The 19,565-nt window shown below is 39.9% G+C and overlaps 1 protein-coding gene across 2 annotated transcripts in view; it reads left to right on the forward strand.

Annotated features, from left to right (window-relative positions):
* The window catches only part of WDR89 (WD repeat domain 89), a 45,312-nt gene extending 26,159 nt beyond the window's left edge, over positions 1–19,153 (forward strand). For both annotated transcript variants that reach the window (XM_037031568.1, XM_037031569.1), the window contains exon 2: positions 17,590–19,153. In XM_037031568.1, the coding sequence (XP_036887463.1) occupies positions 17,621–18,781 (1,161 nt within the window). In that variant the 5' untranslated portion in view covers positions 17,590–17,620 and the 3' untranslated portion in view covers positions 18,782–19,153. The remainder of the gene's footprint in view (positions 1–17,589) is intronic.
* The last annotated feature ends 412 nt before the right edge of the window (positions 19,154–19,565 follow it).

Here is a 19,565-nt window from a genome sequence, read left to right on the forward strand (position 1 = left end):
TTTGTTCTTTCATTTGGACCATATTTCTTTTTCTCCTCAATTTGGCAGCCTCCCTGTATTTGTTTCTATGTGTTAGGTACAGCTGCTTTGACACTCTGTTTTAGTAGCGTGGTCTATTGTAAAAAAAATGTACCTGTCAGTTGGGTGGGGCAGAGCCTTAGGTATTCACAAGGGTGGGGCAACCCATGTTGAAGCTCTGTGGCTCGGTGTTGGGGAGGATTTGGAGAGGGGACAATGTCGCTGCCTGGCCTCTGGAGTTTTGTCCGTGATGAATCTGTCTCCCAGTACTCACCCTGATACCAGTCACTTCAGTTTCTCCCCATACGCCACTGGTGCTCTTCCAGCTGTTGCCCTGGTGCTGAAGCCCAGAAGGACTAAGTTTGCAGAAGTCATAAGGCCTTTGCAGGCCTCCTGAGAATCCCAGAGTTTCTGCTGCTGCCACAACCCCCACTGGTTTTTAGAACCAGAAGTTATGGGCACTTATCTTCCTGGCACTGGAACCCTGGGCTGCATGGTCTTTTGTGGGGCTGGGACCCTTCGCTCCTGAGGTATCCCTCCCAACTTTTATCCACCACACATAGCCGTGGGACTGCCCTTCCTGTGTCTTGGTACCTCTCCTTACCTCTCCGTCTCTCCCTCCTATCCATCTGAATTAATGTGGCTTCTTTAAGTCCTTGATTTTGTTGGACTTCTATACAGCTTGATTTTCTAATGATTCTGATTAATGTTTGTTTTGTAAACTAGTTGTAATTTTTGCTGTGGTTTCCAAGGATATGAGCTGTGTTTACTGTTGCATTCACCAACCACGAGAACAAATGTCGGAGACTTTCGGGGTTCCAAAGATGTTACTTTATTGGCCAAGTTTAACCTGCGCAGGGGCAAACTCTCCAAAGTGTCCAGAGACACAGTGCCCGCAAGGGCTGCAAATGAGAGTCGCGCCAAACGCTTACAGGCTTAGGGTTTTATGGAGGCACACAAGCAAGCTGGATACAGAAGCAGACGTGGCGGTTAGCGGTTGGCTCAGGGGCACAATGGGGTTACTTATTATTGGTGAGTTAACTCGTGCACTGGCTCGTGCTCCTTTACTTGATTGGTCAGTTGAGCTCGTGCCCAGGGGCTGCACTGGCTCGTGCTCCTTTACCTGATTGGTCAGTTGAGCTCGTGCACAGGGGCTGCACTGGCTCGTGCTCCTTTACCTGATTGGTCAGTTGAGCTCGTGCGCTGGGGCAAAATTTCCCTCCCTAGTGACTGTCCAGATGGCTATCTGCCTGACTAACCTTTGCTCTTAAACCACATCCTGGAACACACCCTGCTCTTCGGGCGTGTCCCGGAGCCTCTTTGCGTTAGTTAGTAAAATACCTTTTGCTTCCTTGCAGCTATGTTCTGGCTAGTTCCCCTTGCCCTCAACATTTACCTACACCTCCTTCTTAACCAGAAGTCTTGGTTTAGTTTTTGTTTTTTTTTTAAAGATTTTTACTTATCTTTAGAGGGGAAAGAGAGAGGGAGATAAACATCAATGTATGGTTGCCTTTTGTGCATCCCCTGCTGGGAAATGGCCTGCAGAGAACCGGCCTGCAACCCAGGCATGTGCCCTGACTGGGAATTGAACCGTGATCCTCTGGTTCGCAGACTTGTGCTCAATCCACTGAGCTACACTAGCCAGGGCCCGGTTTAGTTTTTTAATATAGCCAATTTGTAGTTGTTTTAAAGCCCAACAACTCAGTGATCTCTAGGTCTGTTCTGTTCATTGATTCACTTATTGTCAATTTGTTGTTGTTCTTGCTTGGGTCTCTCTTTAATTGAATTCAGGACATCATGTGTAGAATAATAGTAGAGACCATGGTAAATGGACATGGACACCTCTCTGCTTCTGGCAGACTGTTAGTGTTGGATATTGAACAGTCTAATCACTAAGGGAGCTGATTTTGATCTTGTTGTTGCTATAGTTACCTTCAGTATACTACAGACTTGAAATTCCTCTGCTGAAGGCTGTTAATATCCTGTGTTTAGTATTGGGCCTTGGATGCTAAAGGGTTTTTCTTATTCCTCTTCCACTGTCAACTTCAAGCAGGGCTTTGCTTCTCTGTACCAAAGAGGATTTCTTGCCCCACTCTTCCTTTTCCAACAGTAGGCTGTTGATGCTTTTTACTCACTGTGAGAATCATATTAGAGGCAGGGTGTCATTATCCTCCATGAATGGTTTGTTGGTTTGTTTGTTTATTTTGAAATGTATACATCTGTGCATAATCATCACCCATAGTTCTCTTTCCCAGTACATACCCCCAAAAGATAACCAGTGTTCTGATTTCTATCATAGATTTGTTTTGTCTATTCTTCAACTTTGTATAAATGAAATTATATAGTACTCCTGTGTGTCAGCCTTCTGACACTAAGCAATTCTGAAATTGGTCCATGTTGTTGCATGTACTAGTAGTATGTTTTTTTATTGCTCTGTAGAAGTCCATTGTAATGATACACCACAATTTATCAATACAGACTATTTAAATAATTGTCTAATTATCTAATTAATCATCTTGTATTTATCCTAAAAGGTTGTAATCATTCTAAAAATAACATGCCAGTGGCATATTTACCTTGTTGCTCAAGCCAGACACCTAGGGATCATCTTTGACACCTTTTCTCATTACCCACTTACAACCTAATGAGAAAATTCTGTTTATTTCTTTTTCAAAATTGTGGACTAAATCCAGCAACTTCTTCCCACTCTCCTATCTCTTGCCCAGAATTTTGCCCAAATCCCTTCACTATTTCACTCTTGTACTGAGGTTTCTCTCCTGGCAGCAGCCAGGGGACTGTCTTTATATTACAGAGTCTGCTCTCAACCCCCCAGTGGCTTTCTTTCTCATTGCAAAATAAAATCTGAAGTTCTTACTATGTCCTGCAAAGTTCTTATCTTCTTCCAGCTTCCTCTTTTTTTTTTAAAGACTTTATTTACTTATTTATCTTTAGAGGGGAAGGAGAGAGAGAGAGAAACATCAATGTATGGTTGCCTTTTGTGCGTCCCCTGCTGGGAGTTGGCCTGCAGGGAACCAGCTTGCAACCCAGGCATGTGCCCTGACTGGGAATCGAACCGTGATCCTTTGGTTTGCAGGCCCATGCTCAATCCACTGAGCTACACCAGCCAGGGCCTCCAGCTTCCTCTTTAACCTTACTTTATATACCACTTTCTTTCTCTGACTTAGCTTTAGCCTCTTGGGCCCACTTGTTGTTTTTCCATACCCAGGAGGTTCTTAGTCCTTATACTCTAATACCTTGCCTCCTCCTTTCATTCTAGTCTTAGCTCAAATGTCAGCTCAAGGGAGAGACTTTCCTTTAGTGATCAAATCTAAAAGGACTTTCTAGCTTCATTTTTCTTGCCTTACCCAATGTTATTTTTATATCTTTTTACTCACTATTTTCATTGTTGAAATTAGTTGTTTGTCTATATATCTTTTAGTACCATGAGGGCAGGCATTTTGCTTATGTTTTTTGCTCAATCCAGTGTGTTCTAGGCCTATCATATCAGCCATTTGAGACTTGTTTTTTTTTTACAGATTATATTTATTTATTTTTGGAGAGAGGGAGAGAAACACTGATCGGTCACTTCCTGCATGTGCCCTGTATGAGGACCTAACCTGCAGTCCAGGCATGTACCCTGACTGGGGGTTGAACTGGTGACTCTCTGCTTTGTGGGGTGACTGACACCCAGCCAACTGAGCCACACAGGTCAAGGCAAGACTTGTTTTTGAATTATTAGGTAGGATAATTTTTAAGGAATTTTGAGTAGATTTAATGTTGATATTACCAATTTCTAAGTATAATACAATATTTAAGAAATGTTTCTTTTCATACTGTTCTATCATTTTGTTATAGGCCATGGTTCTTTTTATCCTCTCCTTTTCTTTTTCCAGTTATTAAAGAGAGCATTGGCTTAATTTTTAAAAGGGTCTATTTAGAATTAAGAAGAATTGGATGTAAACATATAGTACCAGTTCAAGAACTGGGTTTTTCACATTGTTACTAACTTTGAAATTGTTACTAACTTTGAATTAAGCTTCTGATGCTCGGGAAATTTGGTTTCTCTGTGTTTGGTTAATCAGCTAGTTCTGTAAAGGAAAGGCAGATTATTGTTCTGTTGAAAGGAGCTGAGTCTTCATAGACATAATGTAAATGCTAATTTTTCTGTGAAAGATTTATTTAAGAAAATGGACATCTCAGGATGTTATTGAAGAAAATGTCTTTTTTTTTTTAAAAAATAACTCTGAATGTTATATTTGGCACCTAAAGGATAATCTCATACTGTGTGTATGTATGTGTATGAAAAGGTGTGTCATTCTCTCAGACACCCTTCCTTTTCCTTGGTAACAGATTCCTACACTTTAAAAATTGTGCTTTTTGTAAGAATTTTAGTGTATTTAATGCATGAAGAGCCATATGTTGCTGTAGCCAGTATCTTGAACATTCATGTGAATAAGAATAACATATTCAGACTCACTAAGCATTTTAATTTACAAAGACACTAAGTCTCAGTCATTAATGATATTTAAAATTACTTTGAAGTTATAGCAGATGCCAGGTTAGCATACTCTCCATTAAATATTCAACACTTTTCCCCCAATTAAAACAAATGTGGTTTTTTGGCAGATTGTTTAAAAGCTGATTCTGTGTTAGTTTAAAACATACACACAAATTTCCCCAAATTTTTTATATAAAACCTTTGAGAGATGATCTGCTGAAGTTAAACTAATATATGCTTTTAATCCCAAGGTGGTGTTTCTTCTAGGACGTACTGGTAGTGTATCTGAGTGACTCTTCCTGTCACTCTTCTCTGAAATCTTAGTAACCACAGTCCTAAGTTTCCACTATGCAGTTTTGCTTCAGATAAGCTGACATTAATTATGTTTGATAAATAATAATCTTCTTTAATATTCAGTATGGAGCTTTTGTGGCTACCAGTAGATTATTCAGTTTTGCCACTGACTTTTCCACCAGCACATGACATTAGACATTAGCAGCTTCTGTTTCCAGGTGCTCTGCTGATACAGCCTACCTACCCCTCCCCTCTTTTTAAAAGTATGACATATGCTTCTTATACAGGTAACATAGACTACCCTTAATTTTTAAAAATATTTATGTGCTTACTGTAGAGGTAGTATAGTGTAGTAATTAATGAGTTTTGAAACAAGTATGATTGACGCCAGAAACCAACTTTACTGGATGTTAGTTGTGCTTTTTTAAAAAAAATCAGTTTAATGAACATTATAGTACTAATGGGGTTATTGTGAGGTTATATAATCATTATTAAACTTTTTAGCAATGTAGAAAAATGTTGGAAAGAAGGAAAACATTACCTACACATATAGTCTCCGTCCTTGAAATACATGCCACCAACATTGTTCCATAGACCTTTCTGTGCATATATGGAGGGCTGTCCAGAAAGTATCCAGCCATGTAATGTGAAAAACACAGACGTTTATTGAAGAAGATACAAGGAACATTGTACATAGGACAGTGACACCTTAGCTCCTTCCAAATAGGCACCTTACGGCCTCACACAGTTCTCCCAATCACCATCAGTTGCCCTGTTATATTTTCCTGAATCTCATTGAAGGTCTGAAATCTTTTCTCTTTCAAAGATGATTTTAGTTTGGGGAAAAACCAGAAGTCACAGGGAGCCAAATCTGCGCTGTATGTGGGCTGAGTCAACTGGGTGATTTGATGTTTCACCAAAAAAAATTACATGAGACGTGCTGTATGAGTGGGCACATTGTTGTGACAAGTCTGCCAATCACCATTTGCTTATAGCTGTAGCCTACTGAATGATCCAAGTAGTTTCTGCAGAGGAATGTTCAAGCTTAACAAAAAACTTGATGTAGATTCATTGCTCTACTCGCTCAGTCCTTTTGCATGTGACAGCCACACAGTACACATGCTCACTCAAGGGTGTCTGCTGTCCACCTGACTAGTACAGTGAAGTAGTCTTTGTTCACTCATCCACTCTCCTTGGCTGCCAGGTTCAAGACATGGATTTTGGAACCTTTTGAACTTCGAGCCATGTGACTATTTTAAATATTAAAAATATAAGTGTTTTTAAATATAAAAAAAATTAACAAGGAGTTTCATATTAGGTTTTAAAATCCTGGATCATTTCAGTGAAATTTTTGATGTCTTTCTTTTTAAAGATTTAATTTATTTTTTAGAGAGAGGGAAAGGGAGGAAGAAAGGAAGGGACAGAATCACCAATGTTCAAGAGAAGCATTGATTTGTTGCCTCTCAAATGCCCACAACCCAGGCATGTACCCTGACTGGGAATTGAACCAGTGACCTTTTGGTTCCCAAGCCAGTGCTCAACCCACTGAGCCACACCAGCCAGGGTGGATGTCTTTAAAATCAGGAAATCTAATTATTACTGAGCATAGATTTTTATGGTCTTTGTGTATTCTCCTTTGAGAATTCCTTTTTTAAAATATGTTTTATTGATTATACCATTACAATTGTTGTTCTATTCCCCCCCTTCATTCTCCACCCTGCACACCCCCTCCCCCACCATTCCCCCCCTTTAGTTTATGACCACGTGTCTCAAATTCATTAGATTCTATATTTCCCATACTATTCTTGCCCTCCCCCCTATCTATTTTCTACCTACTGTCTATGCTATTTTCTGTACCTTCTCCTCCTTCTCCTCCTCGCACTCCCCTGTTGCTAACCCTCCATGTGATCTCCATTTCTATGGTTCCACTCCTGATCTAGCTGTCCTCTTGGTTTGCTTTTGTTTTAGGTGTGGTTGTTAATAACTATGAGTTTGCTGTCCTTTCACTGTTCATATTTTTCATCTTCTTTTTCTTAGATAAGTCCCTTTAACATTTCATATAATAAGGGCTTGGTGATGATGAACTCATTGAACTTGCCCTTATCTGAGAAGCACTTTATCTGTCCTTCCATTCTAAATGAAAGCTTGGCTGGATAGAGCAATCCTGGATGTGGGTCTTGGGATTTCATGACTTGGAATACTTCTTTCCAGCCCCTTCTTGCCTGTAAGGTCTCTTTTGAGAAATCAGCTGACAGTCTGATGGGCACTCCTTTATAGGTGACTCTCCCCTTATCTTTTGCTGCTTCTAGGATTCTCTCCTTCATTTTAGTCTTGGCTAATGTAATTATGATGTGCCTTGGTGTGTTCCTTCTTGGGTCCAACTTCTTTGGGACTCTCTGGGCTTCCTGGATTTCCTGGAAATTTGCCAGACTGGGGAAGTTCTCCTTTATTATTTGTTCAGATATGTTTTCCACTCGTGGCTGTTTCTTTTCCCCTTCTGGTACCCGTATAATCCGGACATTGGAACGTTTAAAGATGTCCTGGAGGTTCCTAAGCCTATCCTCAATTTTTTGAATTCTTGTTTCTTTATTCTTTTCTGGTTGGATGTTTTGTTCTTCCTTCTGGTCCACTCCATTGATTTGAGTCCCAGTTTCCTTTCCATCGCTATTGGTTTCCTGTGCATTTCCCTTCATTTCAATTAGTTTAGCCTTCATATGTTCCTCTAATTTGTGACTACAGTAAAGCAGTTCTGTGAGCATCCTGATCACCAGTATCTTGAACTGTGCATCTGAGAGGTTCGCAATTTCTTGGGCGCTTAGAGTTATCGGCTCTGGGGCTTTGAGTTCCTCTTGAGCCATATTTTGGACTGTTCATGCCTGTTACATATGAGGAGCGGAGCCCTAGGTGTTCGCCAGAGCAGGGCAACTCAGTGGCTGGGTTGTGATGTTGTATGTGGGGGCGGGGTCAAAGGAAATCAGTGGTGGTCCCCTCTGCCTCCTCCCCGCTGCCGGGGCCTGGGTGGTCTGTCTCAATGCTCACTCCTTGCTGGTTTATCTGCGCACACGAATGTGCAACCGCGATCAGCCTGCCCCACACCCTCACTGGGTTCGCCACTGGGGCCTGCGGGTTCACTGCTGGGGTCTGTGGGGGTCCGTCTCACTGCTCACACCTCTGCTGCTTTATCTGCATGCGAATGCGTGACCGCACTCAGCCTGCCCCGCACCCTCACTGGGTCCGTGATGCTACCCCGGCTGCCTACGCACCTGGATCACCTGGATCACCTGGGTTGCCTGGGTCAGGGGATCCTTCCTGCCAGACCCTACTCCATTGCTGGCTCCGCCCCTCTTACCAGTCCTGGTTAAACGGTTCATTGTTGTCGGACTTCCGTATAGTTCAGTTTTCTGTTCTTTTGCTGCATCTTTGTTTACTAAACCTTTGTTGTATTCAAACTTGGTTGTGGGAGAAGGCACAGTGTTTCCACCTATGCCTCCATCTTGGCCGAAGTCTTGAGAATTCCTTTGTGTATTCGATATGTATATTTATTTTGGAGCAAAAACAACTAAAAAAGTGGGAAGTGGGAGAGGATAGAAGTTTTAAAAGGAATAAAAGATCAAAGTCCCTCTTTTTAATATGAATGAAATTTGATTATTTAAAGTATGTTCTCTAAATTTTCTTTGTAGGAGCCTCTTATATTAAGTCAGTACTTGATGATAAATACCCAAGGACTTTGATTATCTCTAATTAGTTAGAGTGGTTCTGGCTGCATTAACAAAAACTCTGCTGCAAACCAACTTAAATAGTCAGAAAATGTGGAATCTCATAAACATGGAATAAAAGCTCTTTCCATCCTTTGGATTGGGTCTACTTTAGTGTTCCATATCTGAACAAATTGTAGTTGGGTGAGAGACTGCATGTATGGATTAACAAAAGTATAAGTTTTCTAAACCAGATCACTGGTTATAAGGGGTAGAATTACTGTGATTGGTTGAGACTAATCAAGATCTGCCCTGGGAGCTGGGGTCAAGTCCTGGAATTATGTTTATGCCACGTGGAGAAGGATAAGGGGAATGCGTTGGACAGGTTCCGTCACACTGTCCACTACAGTTTCTTGTTGCCCTTTAAAGAAAATGTGACGTATAATCAATCGAACCCAATGTCTTTTTCTGAATGTAGTTGTTCATGCTGGATGATGGTTGCATGGGGGTTTCTTTTACTATTCATTACTCTATGCAAGTTTCATAATAAAAGTTTCAAAACAAGAAATAAAAGTGAGGCACAAGAAAATAAAGAGTGATGATTGCACATAGCCTGGCATTTGTTGAACTCCAGTTGTGATTATTTTCTTCTCTGTGAAGCTTAGTTATCCTAGCCCAATTTGATAGATGTGGTAGCAGTATTATAGTTGAATTGTTAAGTGCGATTGCAGAGTTACTAGAGCCATTTCTTTTTTTTTTTTAAACATTTTTATTTATTTATCTTTAGAGGGGAAGGGAAGGAGAGAGGGAGAGAAACATCAATGTGTGGTTGCCTCTCGTGCACCCCCCGCTGGGAACTGGCCTGCAACCCAGGCATGTGCCCTGACTGGGAATCGAACCCTGATCCTCCGGTTCACAGGCCCACGCTCAATCCACTGAGCTACACCAGCCAGGGCTAGAGCCATTTCTAAATGACTTTTCTCATTAATCGTCTCCCTATGTTTGAGACATTTCCTGGACCTCTGCATTTCACAATCATCATAGGTAGTTTCTTAAAGTCACTGGGCAGTATTCAGTTTTAGCTGTAAGAAATTAGGGTTTTGGGCCCCAGTTTAATAAATGGTCTTAATAATTAATAGTATATGGTGCTTATGCTGTCAAATCTTTTGAGTATCTTGAACATTAATACCAAAAGATGAAATATATATATCTCTTTAAGGATACTGGTAATTTCTGATTTTGTGAAAAAATATGTAGAAGACTTTTGGTATTATGCCTTTTATAATCAGCAGTTTGTAAATAGGTGTAAAATGTATGTTATTTTCTTTTAATACCTATTGTCCTTTGTTTACATGGGGAATAAGCTACTTCCTCATCCCTTAGGAAATAATTTAAGGTAGGCTGTCCTTCCGATTTCATATTCAAGTTTAGCCAGTTCAGGAGTAAGAGCAATACTTAGTTGCAAGTACATGTGTTTAGGATGTGCCTTATATGCAGAAAGAACATTTTACTGGGTTTATTTTAATAGGAAATAAAATGAAATAACATTCTGATTGATAAAAAATAAATCTTTTTTTAAAAAATATATTTTATTTATTTATTTTCAGAGAAAGGGGAAGGGAAGGAGAGAGGGAGAGAAATATCAATGTGTGGTTGCCTCTCATGTGTCCCCCATCGGGAACTGGCCTGCAACCCAGGCTTGTGCCCTGACTGGGAATCAAACCGTGATCCTTTGCTTCACAGGCCCTCGCTCAATCCACTGAGCTACACCAGCCAGGGCGATAAAAAATAAAATTTATTAAGGCCAAAGCCACAAGAGGAATTCATACTTATGTTTAGGGATTTGTTATTAAGTAGTCACCTTTTAATTATGTAAGGACAATTGTTCAGATAAAAGATTAGTTAGCATTACCCATCTAATGTATTGCAAGATGACAGTTCAGCAGGAATTGAATATTCTTACTGCCTTGCAGCTTACCCTAAGGTGTGTGCTTTGGGATTTCTTTCTAAACGTCTTACACCTGCATTATGTGCATACATGAGAATTGTGTACCCCAATAAGAACCACGGCACCAGTGGTGGCTCAATGCCAGGGGATTGCTCGGGGATCTGCCATTTCCTGATCTGTATGAGGTTGGTCAAGATGAGATATTAGTAATTTTTTTGCCTCCATTCTCAGAACAGTTAGGTGCATATTTAAATTCGTTATTGCTTGTTACATTCTCTAACTCGAAGACAAAGAATTTATTTTAGTGAAGAAAAATTCTTTTTAGCCATGCAAACTATCATCGTTTTATACTTCACTAAACTTCTTCTCTCTGGACATTTTCTCACTGTCTCCTCTCAGTGCTGGGACAGTAGGAGCTGCAGTGCTGCACCCACCCATGGTTAAGGAGGTAGTGGCAGTAATTCTCCTTCCTCTTTTCATTCCTTTCTTGTTTCTCTTTTAGATTATCTTCATTACTCTTATTTACTCCACTGTACTCTTTGCTTTGGTACTCTTCTCTCCATCCCTTTTTGCACCCTTTTTAATTTGTGTTAATGTGTGTATTAATATAAGAAAGGCAACTTCCGGCCAAGATGGAGGCATAGGTAGACACACTGTGCCTCCTCACACAACCAAAGTAAGTATAGCAATAATTTAGAAAGAGAATAACAACCAAATTGACAGAAAATTGAACTGTATGGAAGTCGGACAACCAGGGAGTTAAAATAGACACATTCATCCAGACTGGTAGACAGGGTGGAGTTAGGCGGCCGAGAGGAGAGGGGTCGCAGCACAAAAAGCAGTGGCACCAGGTGTGCAAGATGGCAGTGGGTGGACCCTGGGCAGGCTGTAGCTGGCAGTCCTGGCGAGGTGGCGATTGTGAAGTGAGGTAATGCATGCAAGGTGGCTGGCTGATCAGGTGGTCACACATTTGCCGGTAGATAAACCAGGCAAAACTGGTGAGCAAGACACACTGCACAACCCAGGGCCCCAGAGACGGGAAATAAAGCCTCCAAACACTGATTGAAAACACCTGTGGGGGTTGAGGCGCAGGGAGAGACTCCCAGCCTCACAGGAGAGTTTGTTGGAGAGACCCACAGGGTCCTAGAATATACACGAGTCCACCCACCCAGGAATCAGCACCAGAAAGGCCCAATTTGCTTAGGGGAAGCAGTGGAAGGGACTGATCCAACGGAGAGCAGAGCAAGCGCTAATGTTCCCTCTTGGACCCTGCCCCCACATACAGTATCACAACCCAGACACTGGGTTGCCCCGCCCTGGTGAATACCTTAAGGCTCTGCCCCTCATACATAATAGCCGTGACAAGATTAAAAAAAAAATGGCCCAAATGGAAGAACCGGTCAAAGCTNCAGGCAAAACTGGTGAGCAAGACACACTGCACAACCCAGGGCCCCAGAGATGGGAAATAAAGCCTCCAAACACTGATTGAAAACACCTGTGGGGGTTGAGGCGCAGGGAGAGACTCCCAGCCTCACAGGAGAGTTTGTTGGAGAGACCCACAGGGTCCTAGAATATACACAAGTCCACCCACCCAGGAATCAGCACCAGAAAGGCCCAATTTGCGTAGGGGAAGCAGTGGAAGGGACTGATCCAACGGAGAGCAGAGCAAGCGCTAATGTTCCCTCTTGGACCCTGCCCCCACATACAGTGTCACAACCCAGACACTGGGTTGCCCCGCCCTGGTGAGTACCTTAAGGCTCTGCCCCTCATACATAATAGCCGTGACAAGATTAAAAAAAAATGGCCCAAATGGAAGAACAGATCAAAGCTCCACAGCAAATACAACTAAGCAACAAAGAGATAGCCAACCTATCAGATGCACAGTTGAAAGCACTGGTAATTAGGATGCTCACAGAATTGGTTGAATTTGGTCACAAATTAGATGAAAAAATGAAGGCTATGCTAAGTGAAATAAAGGAAAATATACAGGGAACCAATAATGATGGGAAGGAAACTGGGACTCAGATCAATGGTGTGGACCAGAAGGAAGAAAGAAACAACCAAACAGAAAAGAATGAAGAAACAAGAATTCAAAAAACCTGAGGAGAGCCTTGGGAACCTCCAGGACATCTTTAAACATTCCAACATCTGAATTATAGGGGTACCAGAAGGGGAAGAGGAACAGCAACCAGTGGGAAACTTATTTGAACAAATAGAGAGAGAACTTCCCCAATCTGACAAAGGAAATAGACTTCCAGGAAGTCCAGGAAACTCAGGGAGTCCCAAAGAAGGTGGACCCAAAAAGTAACACACCAAGGCACATCATAATTATATTACCCAAGATTCAAATTAAGGAGAGAATTCTAGAAGCAGCAAGAGATAAGGGGACAGTCACCTACAGAGGAGTTACCATCAGACTGTCAGCTGATTTCTCAAAAGAGACCTTACAGGCAAGAAGGAGCTGGAAAGAAGTATTCCAAGTTATGAAATCCAAAGACCTACAGCCAAGATTGCTCTATCCAGCAAAGCTTTCATTTAGAATGGAAGGGCAGATAAAGTGCTTTTCAGATAAGGTCAAATTCAAGGAGTTCATCATCACCAAGCCCTTAGTATATGAAATGTTAAAGGAACTTATCTAAGAAAAAGAAGATTAAAAAACATGTATAGTAAAATGACAGCAAACTCACAATTATTAATAACCACAGCTAAAACGTCTAAGCAAACAAGTAGAACAGGAACAGAACCACAGAAATGGAGATCCCATGGAGGGTTAACAACAGGGGAGTGGGAGGAGGAGAGAGGGGGAAAGGTACAGAGAATAAGTAGCATAGAAGGTAGGTAGGAAATAGATAGGTGGAGAGCAAGAATAGTATGGGAAATGTAGAAGCTAAAGAACTCATGACACATGGACATGAACTAAAGGGGGGAATGTCAGTGGGAGAGAGGGTGTGCAAGGTGGAGGGGAATGAAGGGGGGAAATGGGACAACTGTAATAGCATAATCAAAATATATTTTAAAAAAGAAAGCTTCCACATTCTCATCTCTAAATAGTGTTTCAATATAGAGAATGCTAACTAAGCTTCCTTTCATGCATCTAACAAATAAGATAAAAGTTAGGATTATGATTAATCTTGTTTGCTCCTTTCATAAGGTTTTTTTAGATTGAACCATATGAAGTCGTCAATAATGTTTTGATCCACAGAAACAGTTTTAAACTAATACTTTTCTAAGTAGTCTGTAGCTCTAAGATAGGGTTTGGAAATTGGCATTAGGAGAATTTGATATTTCTGAGAAGTTTTGGTTTTGATAGCTGGGTAGATCAGAGTGCTGTGGTACCAATACCTTTGACAAAAATGGAAAAAAAATAAGTTTACTTTTTTTTCCTTTCCTTAGGGAAAGTCTTGGCAGGGAAGCATAAATAATGAGTTTTAGTTTGGGATATAGTGGAACACATTCAAGGAGAAATGGGTAGTAGACCCCAGTTGGAAATACGGATTTGTAAATAGAGAGATGAGATCATTGGCATATAGGTGGCACTTCAGAACCTGAATGTGAATGAGGTTACGTGGTGAGAATGCAGTGAGAACAAAAGGGAGCTTATGGGCTTCTCTTGAGCACTGGGAAGTAGATCATGCAAAGAAAACTCAGATAAGGGCTATGCATAGAAGTAAAAAAGGGTATTTATTTTGGAATGATTCATTAGTGTATAAAATTAAAAATTAACTATATAGCCTTGGAAGTTATAGTTCAAATATGACACACTGGCATACTAATGTGTATTTAACCATAAGCTAGCAGTTTTCTGTTTTCCCCTGAGAGATTAAAGTATTTTATTCTTCATATCTGTGGAAGACTATAAGCTTTATAGCTTTAGAGTTTTGGGGGGTATATACCGACCTATACATCTGATCCTTGTTTTCTTTCTCTTTTTTCTCTTACTCTTTTATTTTCTCTTTCTCTCTCCCTCTTTCTTCCTTCCTTTGAGTACTGTGCTTCATTTAAATAGTATATCACATGGACAAGCTTTGTGATGGTTACCATTGCTACAGTTTTAAATTGTTAGTTTCCTGTGACATTCTATCTAGGGCCCATGCTATGTGCCTTATCAATCACCAGAATCCTTTGAATTAAAGTCTTGCAGGACCGTTCGATGTGAAACACATTCTAGGTGACAAATGGAGAGGCGTGTAATACTACTGTCCTGCTTGGGTATAACATTTCATAGTCTTGTAAACTACTAGCTTAAAAGCCACATTAAACTTTCTTACTATTTAAAATTCTCATCAGTCTGGGTTTTCATATGCAGAGATCAAATGTGAAGCAGTAAAAAACAATATATATATTTTTTAATCTCATTAACACCTCGGATATTTCAAGAGTGGGTAGTTGTTTTTATCTGGAATTAAAAAGGGTTTCTTTGGAGTGTATAGGCAGTACACTCTTAAGTAAATGCACATTTTAAGAAAAATTGCAATAGTTTGTGGTAAAAAAATATTATATTAATGTTCCTTCTCCCCCCAAATTTTTCTCCATACTTCCTTTTTTAATGCTTTATTTAAAGTATTTTTAAGAAATACCATTATTTTACTAATTTCCATGAGCAGTGCTTCCCCTCCAAACACACAGACTCATGCAATATCCTTTTAGGTTTATTCTGTTTCCCCTGAAACTCGTCAGCTTTTAAATGTGTGGAAGTCGAATCAACTATTCATTTATTCAGCAATCATTTATTGACAGTAAATAAGCGAGAAAGAGGACAAAAACTAAAATAGGGTTTTTCAAAAATATTGAATGAGCCCTGGCTGGTGTAGCTCAGTGGATTGAGCACGGGCTGCGAACCAAAAGGTCACTGGTTCGATTCCCCATCAGGGCACATGCCTGGGTTGTTGGCCAGGTCCCCAGTGGGGGGCCACATGAGAGGCAAAGACACATTGATGTTTCTCTAACTCTCTCCTTCCCTTCCCCTCTTTCTAAAAATAAATAAATGAAATCTTTAAAAATGTTGAATGAAAAGAACAAATTGCAAAAAATTATATATACGTGTGATACCATTTTAATAAATTTTTAAGCAGAGGAGTAGTGTCTAATGTTCCATTTCTTTAAAAAAACTGATGCAAATGTAACAAAATGTTAACATCTGTTAAGTCTGGGTAATATGTGTTTGGTTGTCTGTTATCCTGTTTCCTATGTTTTGTACATTTGAAATAATTCATAATTAAGCATTTTTAATTTTTAAATTACTAAAATAGGCATTATGATAGGGAGTGACAGGACTACTTTATGTTGGTTAATCTGGAAAGGTCTCTCTGGGAGGTGACATACTGAGACCTGAATAAGAGAAAGAAGTTACTCATGAAAAAGAAAAAGTAGGGAAATGGGGAAAGTATTCTAGGCAGAGACACAGCAATTTCTGTAGTTGTGAGGCAGAAGCACACGTGCATGACATGTTCAAGGACAGAAACCCTCTCTGGTTGAAAAACTAATCAGTTATGCTGTGGAGGTAACTACCTCAGCATTACTGTTAAAAGGCCATTTAGGCCCTGGCTGGTGTAGCTCAGTGGTTGAGCACGGGCCTGCAAACCAAAGGATTGCAGTTCGATTTCCAGTCAGGGCACATGCCTGGGTTGCAGGCCAGTTCCCAGCAGGGGACGCATGAAAGGCAACCATACATTGATATTCTCTCTCTCTCTCTCCTTCCCTTCCCCTCTAAAGATAAATAAATAAAATCTTTTAAAAAAAGATAAACACTTAAAAATCTATCACTAAAGCAACAGAAAAATCACTTCATTTAAGAATGAAAGTGTGACAATACAATATTCAGATTATGTATTATGGAATTGTACACCCAAAACCTATATAATTTTATTAATCAGTGTTATACCAATAAATTCAGTTTAAAAAAATGAATGAAATAGGCTAGAATACTCTGGGTTGAAAGCAAGATAGAAAAATCTGTGGTGAAGTCACCCAGCATGCATATTTCTCTTGTTATGCATGCAGCCTATCATTGAGAGGCAATCTAGTGCGGTGGCTAAGAGCAAAATCCCTGAAACCAGAATGCCTAAGTTCGAATTCTAGCTCCACCATTTGTAAGCTGCAATTGCCTAAGAACCACTTTTCCCGAATTCCATATTGGGAATCTCTATTGTATTAGTTTCCTAGTGCTGCTGTTAACAGATCACTGCAAACTTGGTGGTTTGAAACAGTACACACTTATTATCTTACAGTCCTGGAGGTCAAAAGTACAAAACATGCTTGAGTGATATCACTATGTGTGTCTGAATACGCACCAAGTCGGTCTTGGTAGTAGTAGTAGAGAAATCCTGAAGGCTGCATTTCCATCTGGAAGATGCTTCCTGCCTAGCCTTCTCCTGTTTCTAGAAGCTACCCACTTATTGAGCTCCTGTGATTAAACCTGCACTGTAGCTCCCTGTGCCTTTCTTCCAGAGGAACATCTCCCCCTGACTCTCACCTTCTACTTCCTACTACTTTTACGGACACTCATGATTAGATCAGGCCATCAGGATAATTCGGAATAATCTCCCCCTTTTAAAGTCACCTGATTTTCAACCTTAATTCCATCTACAACCTCAGTTTGTTTTTGCCATATAATCTAACATATTTATAGGTTTTAGGGATTAAGGCATGGACCTCTTTGTGGGATACCTTTGTTTTTCCCTATACACTTATGTTCACATTCTCAAGTTGTATAAGGCAGCTGGGACCAGGTGCAGATGATTCCAAAGTGGAGATCTTACCTATGCTGAGGACACATGAGTAGGACCAATAATTGGGTTTGAGTTGAAAAACAATTACTCAGTATATGTACATGTTTTTAAATTCTCTTACTGGCACAAAAGTATACATGGTAGATTTGGTGTTCAAGAGTAAATTATGGGGGAGGGAAATTGCAGGGGAATAAATGGTAATGGGGAAAATACAATTAAAATAAAAAATCCTGTTGTAAGGGGGGTAAGACAGAAGGAGGTAATTTAGTTACCTCATGGTAGGAAATGATTATAGTATGAAAACAAATTTTATCTTGTATGTCAGTTTTCGAAAGGCAATGTCCTTGATTTAATTACAGTTTTAGAAAAGCTGTGGATTTAATTTTAATTTTTATATTTTTATTACAGATTTTTACTGCCCTTGAGTGCCACTCCTGATATGGAGAAGATTGAGGAACAGTTTGCTAATCTGAACATTGTTAAACGTTCCTCAGGAACTGAAGAGCCTACTTACCTGCTTGGCATAGACACATCAAAGACTGTACAGGCGGAAAAAGGAAGCTTGGTCGCCGTTTTATGTTCTAATGGATTAATCAGAATATATGATAAAGAAAGGTTAAATGTACTACGAGAATTTAGTGGAAACCCTGGACTTAATGGAGTCAGGTTTGCAAATTCTTGTGACATTGTGTATTCGTCATGTATAGATAGCACTGTGAAATGTTGGGATGCTCGATTAGCCAGTGAAAAGCCTGTCCAGTTGTTCAAGGGGTACCCTTCCAATATTTTTATCAGTTTTGATATCAGCTGTAATGATCATGTCATTTGTGCGGGTACAGAAAAAGTTGATGATGATGCATTGTTGGTATTTTGGGATGCAAGAATGAATTCTCAAGGTTTGTCTACTACTAAGGACCCACTGGGCGCATACTCAGAAACACATAGTGATGATATCACTCAAGTATGTTTCCATCCCAGCAATCCCAACATGGTAGTCTCAGGTTCAACTGATGGCCTGGTAAATGTATTTGATATTAGTGCTGATAATGAAGAAGATGCACTGGTTACAACTTGTAACTCAGTTTCATCAGTAAGCTATATTGGTTGGTCTGGGGAAGATTATAAACAGATATACTGCATGACACATGATGAAGGATTTTGTTGGTGGGATCTTAATCATCTGGATACTGATGAACCAGTTACACGTTTGAACATCCAGGATGTTAGAGAAGTAATTGATGTGAAAGGAGGTATTTTGGACTACTTGATTGGTGGCCTATATCATGAAAAGATGGACAAATTATTCATTGTTGGAGGAACAAACACGGGAATTATTCACTTAATGAGTTGTACTACATCAGGATTGATGCATGTGACCAGCCTTAAGGGGGGGCATGCTGCTACAGTCCGTTCTTTCTGTTGGAATATGCAGGATGAGTCTTTGCTAACAGGAGGAGAAGACGCACAGTTGTTACTTTGGAAACCTGGAGCAATAGAGAAGACATTTGCAAAGAAAGACAGCATGAAAATATCGTCCTCTGTGTACCAGCGAGTTCGAACTCATAGTAATGATTCTTACAAGAGAAGGAAAAAGCAGTGATATTGCATTAGAAGTTTACTTCATAGATTTTATAGTTGCAAATAACTATTTTTGTGTCCTACCTATGAAAGACATGTATACAGCTCATAGTAAAAACAAGCCAGTTAGCAAACAGTCCTGGAAAAATGTTGACAACGGTTTAATTCAGTCTTTATGTATTTTTTGAAAGGCACCAGTTGAATATATAATCAGTGACTTGAAAGTAAAATTGCTTTCTTCATTTTTAAAACCCATCTGTTGAGTTAGTAAAGTAAATGTTGGGTTTAAAAAAATATCTTTGATAAGGACTTTTTAGAAGTAGATGGCTAAAAAAACAGGCAGTGCCCTGGCTGATGTAGCTCAGTGGGTTGAGCACAGGCCTGCGAACCAGAGAATTGCAGTTTGATTCCCAGTCAGGGCACATGCCTGGGTTGCAGGCTGGTTCCCTGCAGGCCAACTCCCAGCAGGGGATGCTCGAAAGGCAACCATACATTGATGTTTCTCTCCCTCTCTCCTTCCCCTCTAAAGATAAATAAATAAATAAAATCTGAAAAAAAAAAAGATTCCTTTTTAAAAAAACAGGTGGTTTGGGGTATTTTTTTTAAACTCAATTTTTTTTTACATTTTAAATCATCTTTATTATTTAAAAAACTAGACTTCACTTGAGCTCCGACTTGCTTAATATACATAGATAGCATTGGAGTATTTAAATATGAATATGAATATGTTACATTTAAATAGAATTAAACTTTTGGAAATAAAAGGATTTGCATCTATTTAATAAAAATGTTTAGTAAACATTTGC

This window comes from Sturnira hondurensis, unplaced genomic scaffold, assembly GCF_014824575.4.
Source record: "Sturnira hondurensis isolate 20B ecotype Veracruz unplaced genomic scaffold, ASM1482457v3 Scaffold0021143, whole genome shotgun sequence".
Taxonomy (NCBI): domain Eukaryota; kingdom Metazoa; phylum Chordata; class Mammalia; order Chiroptera; family Phyllostomidae; genus Sturnira; species Sturnira hondurensis.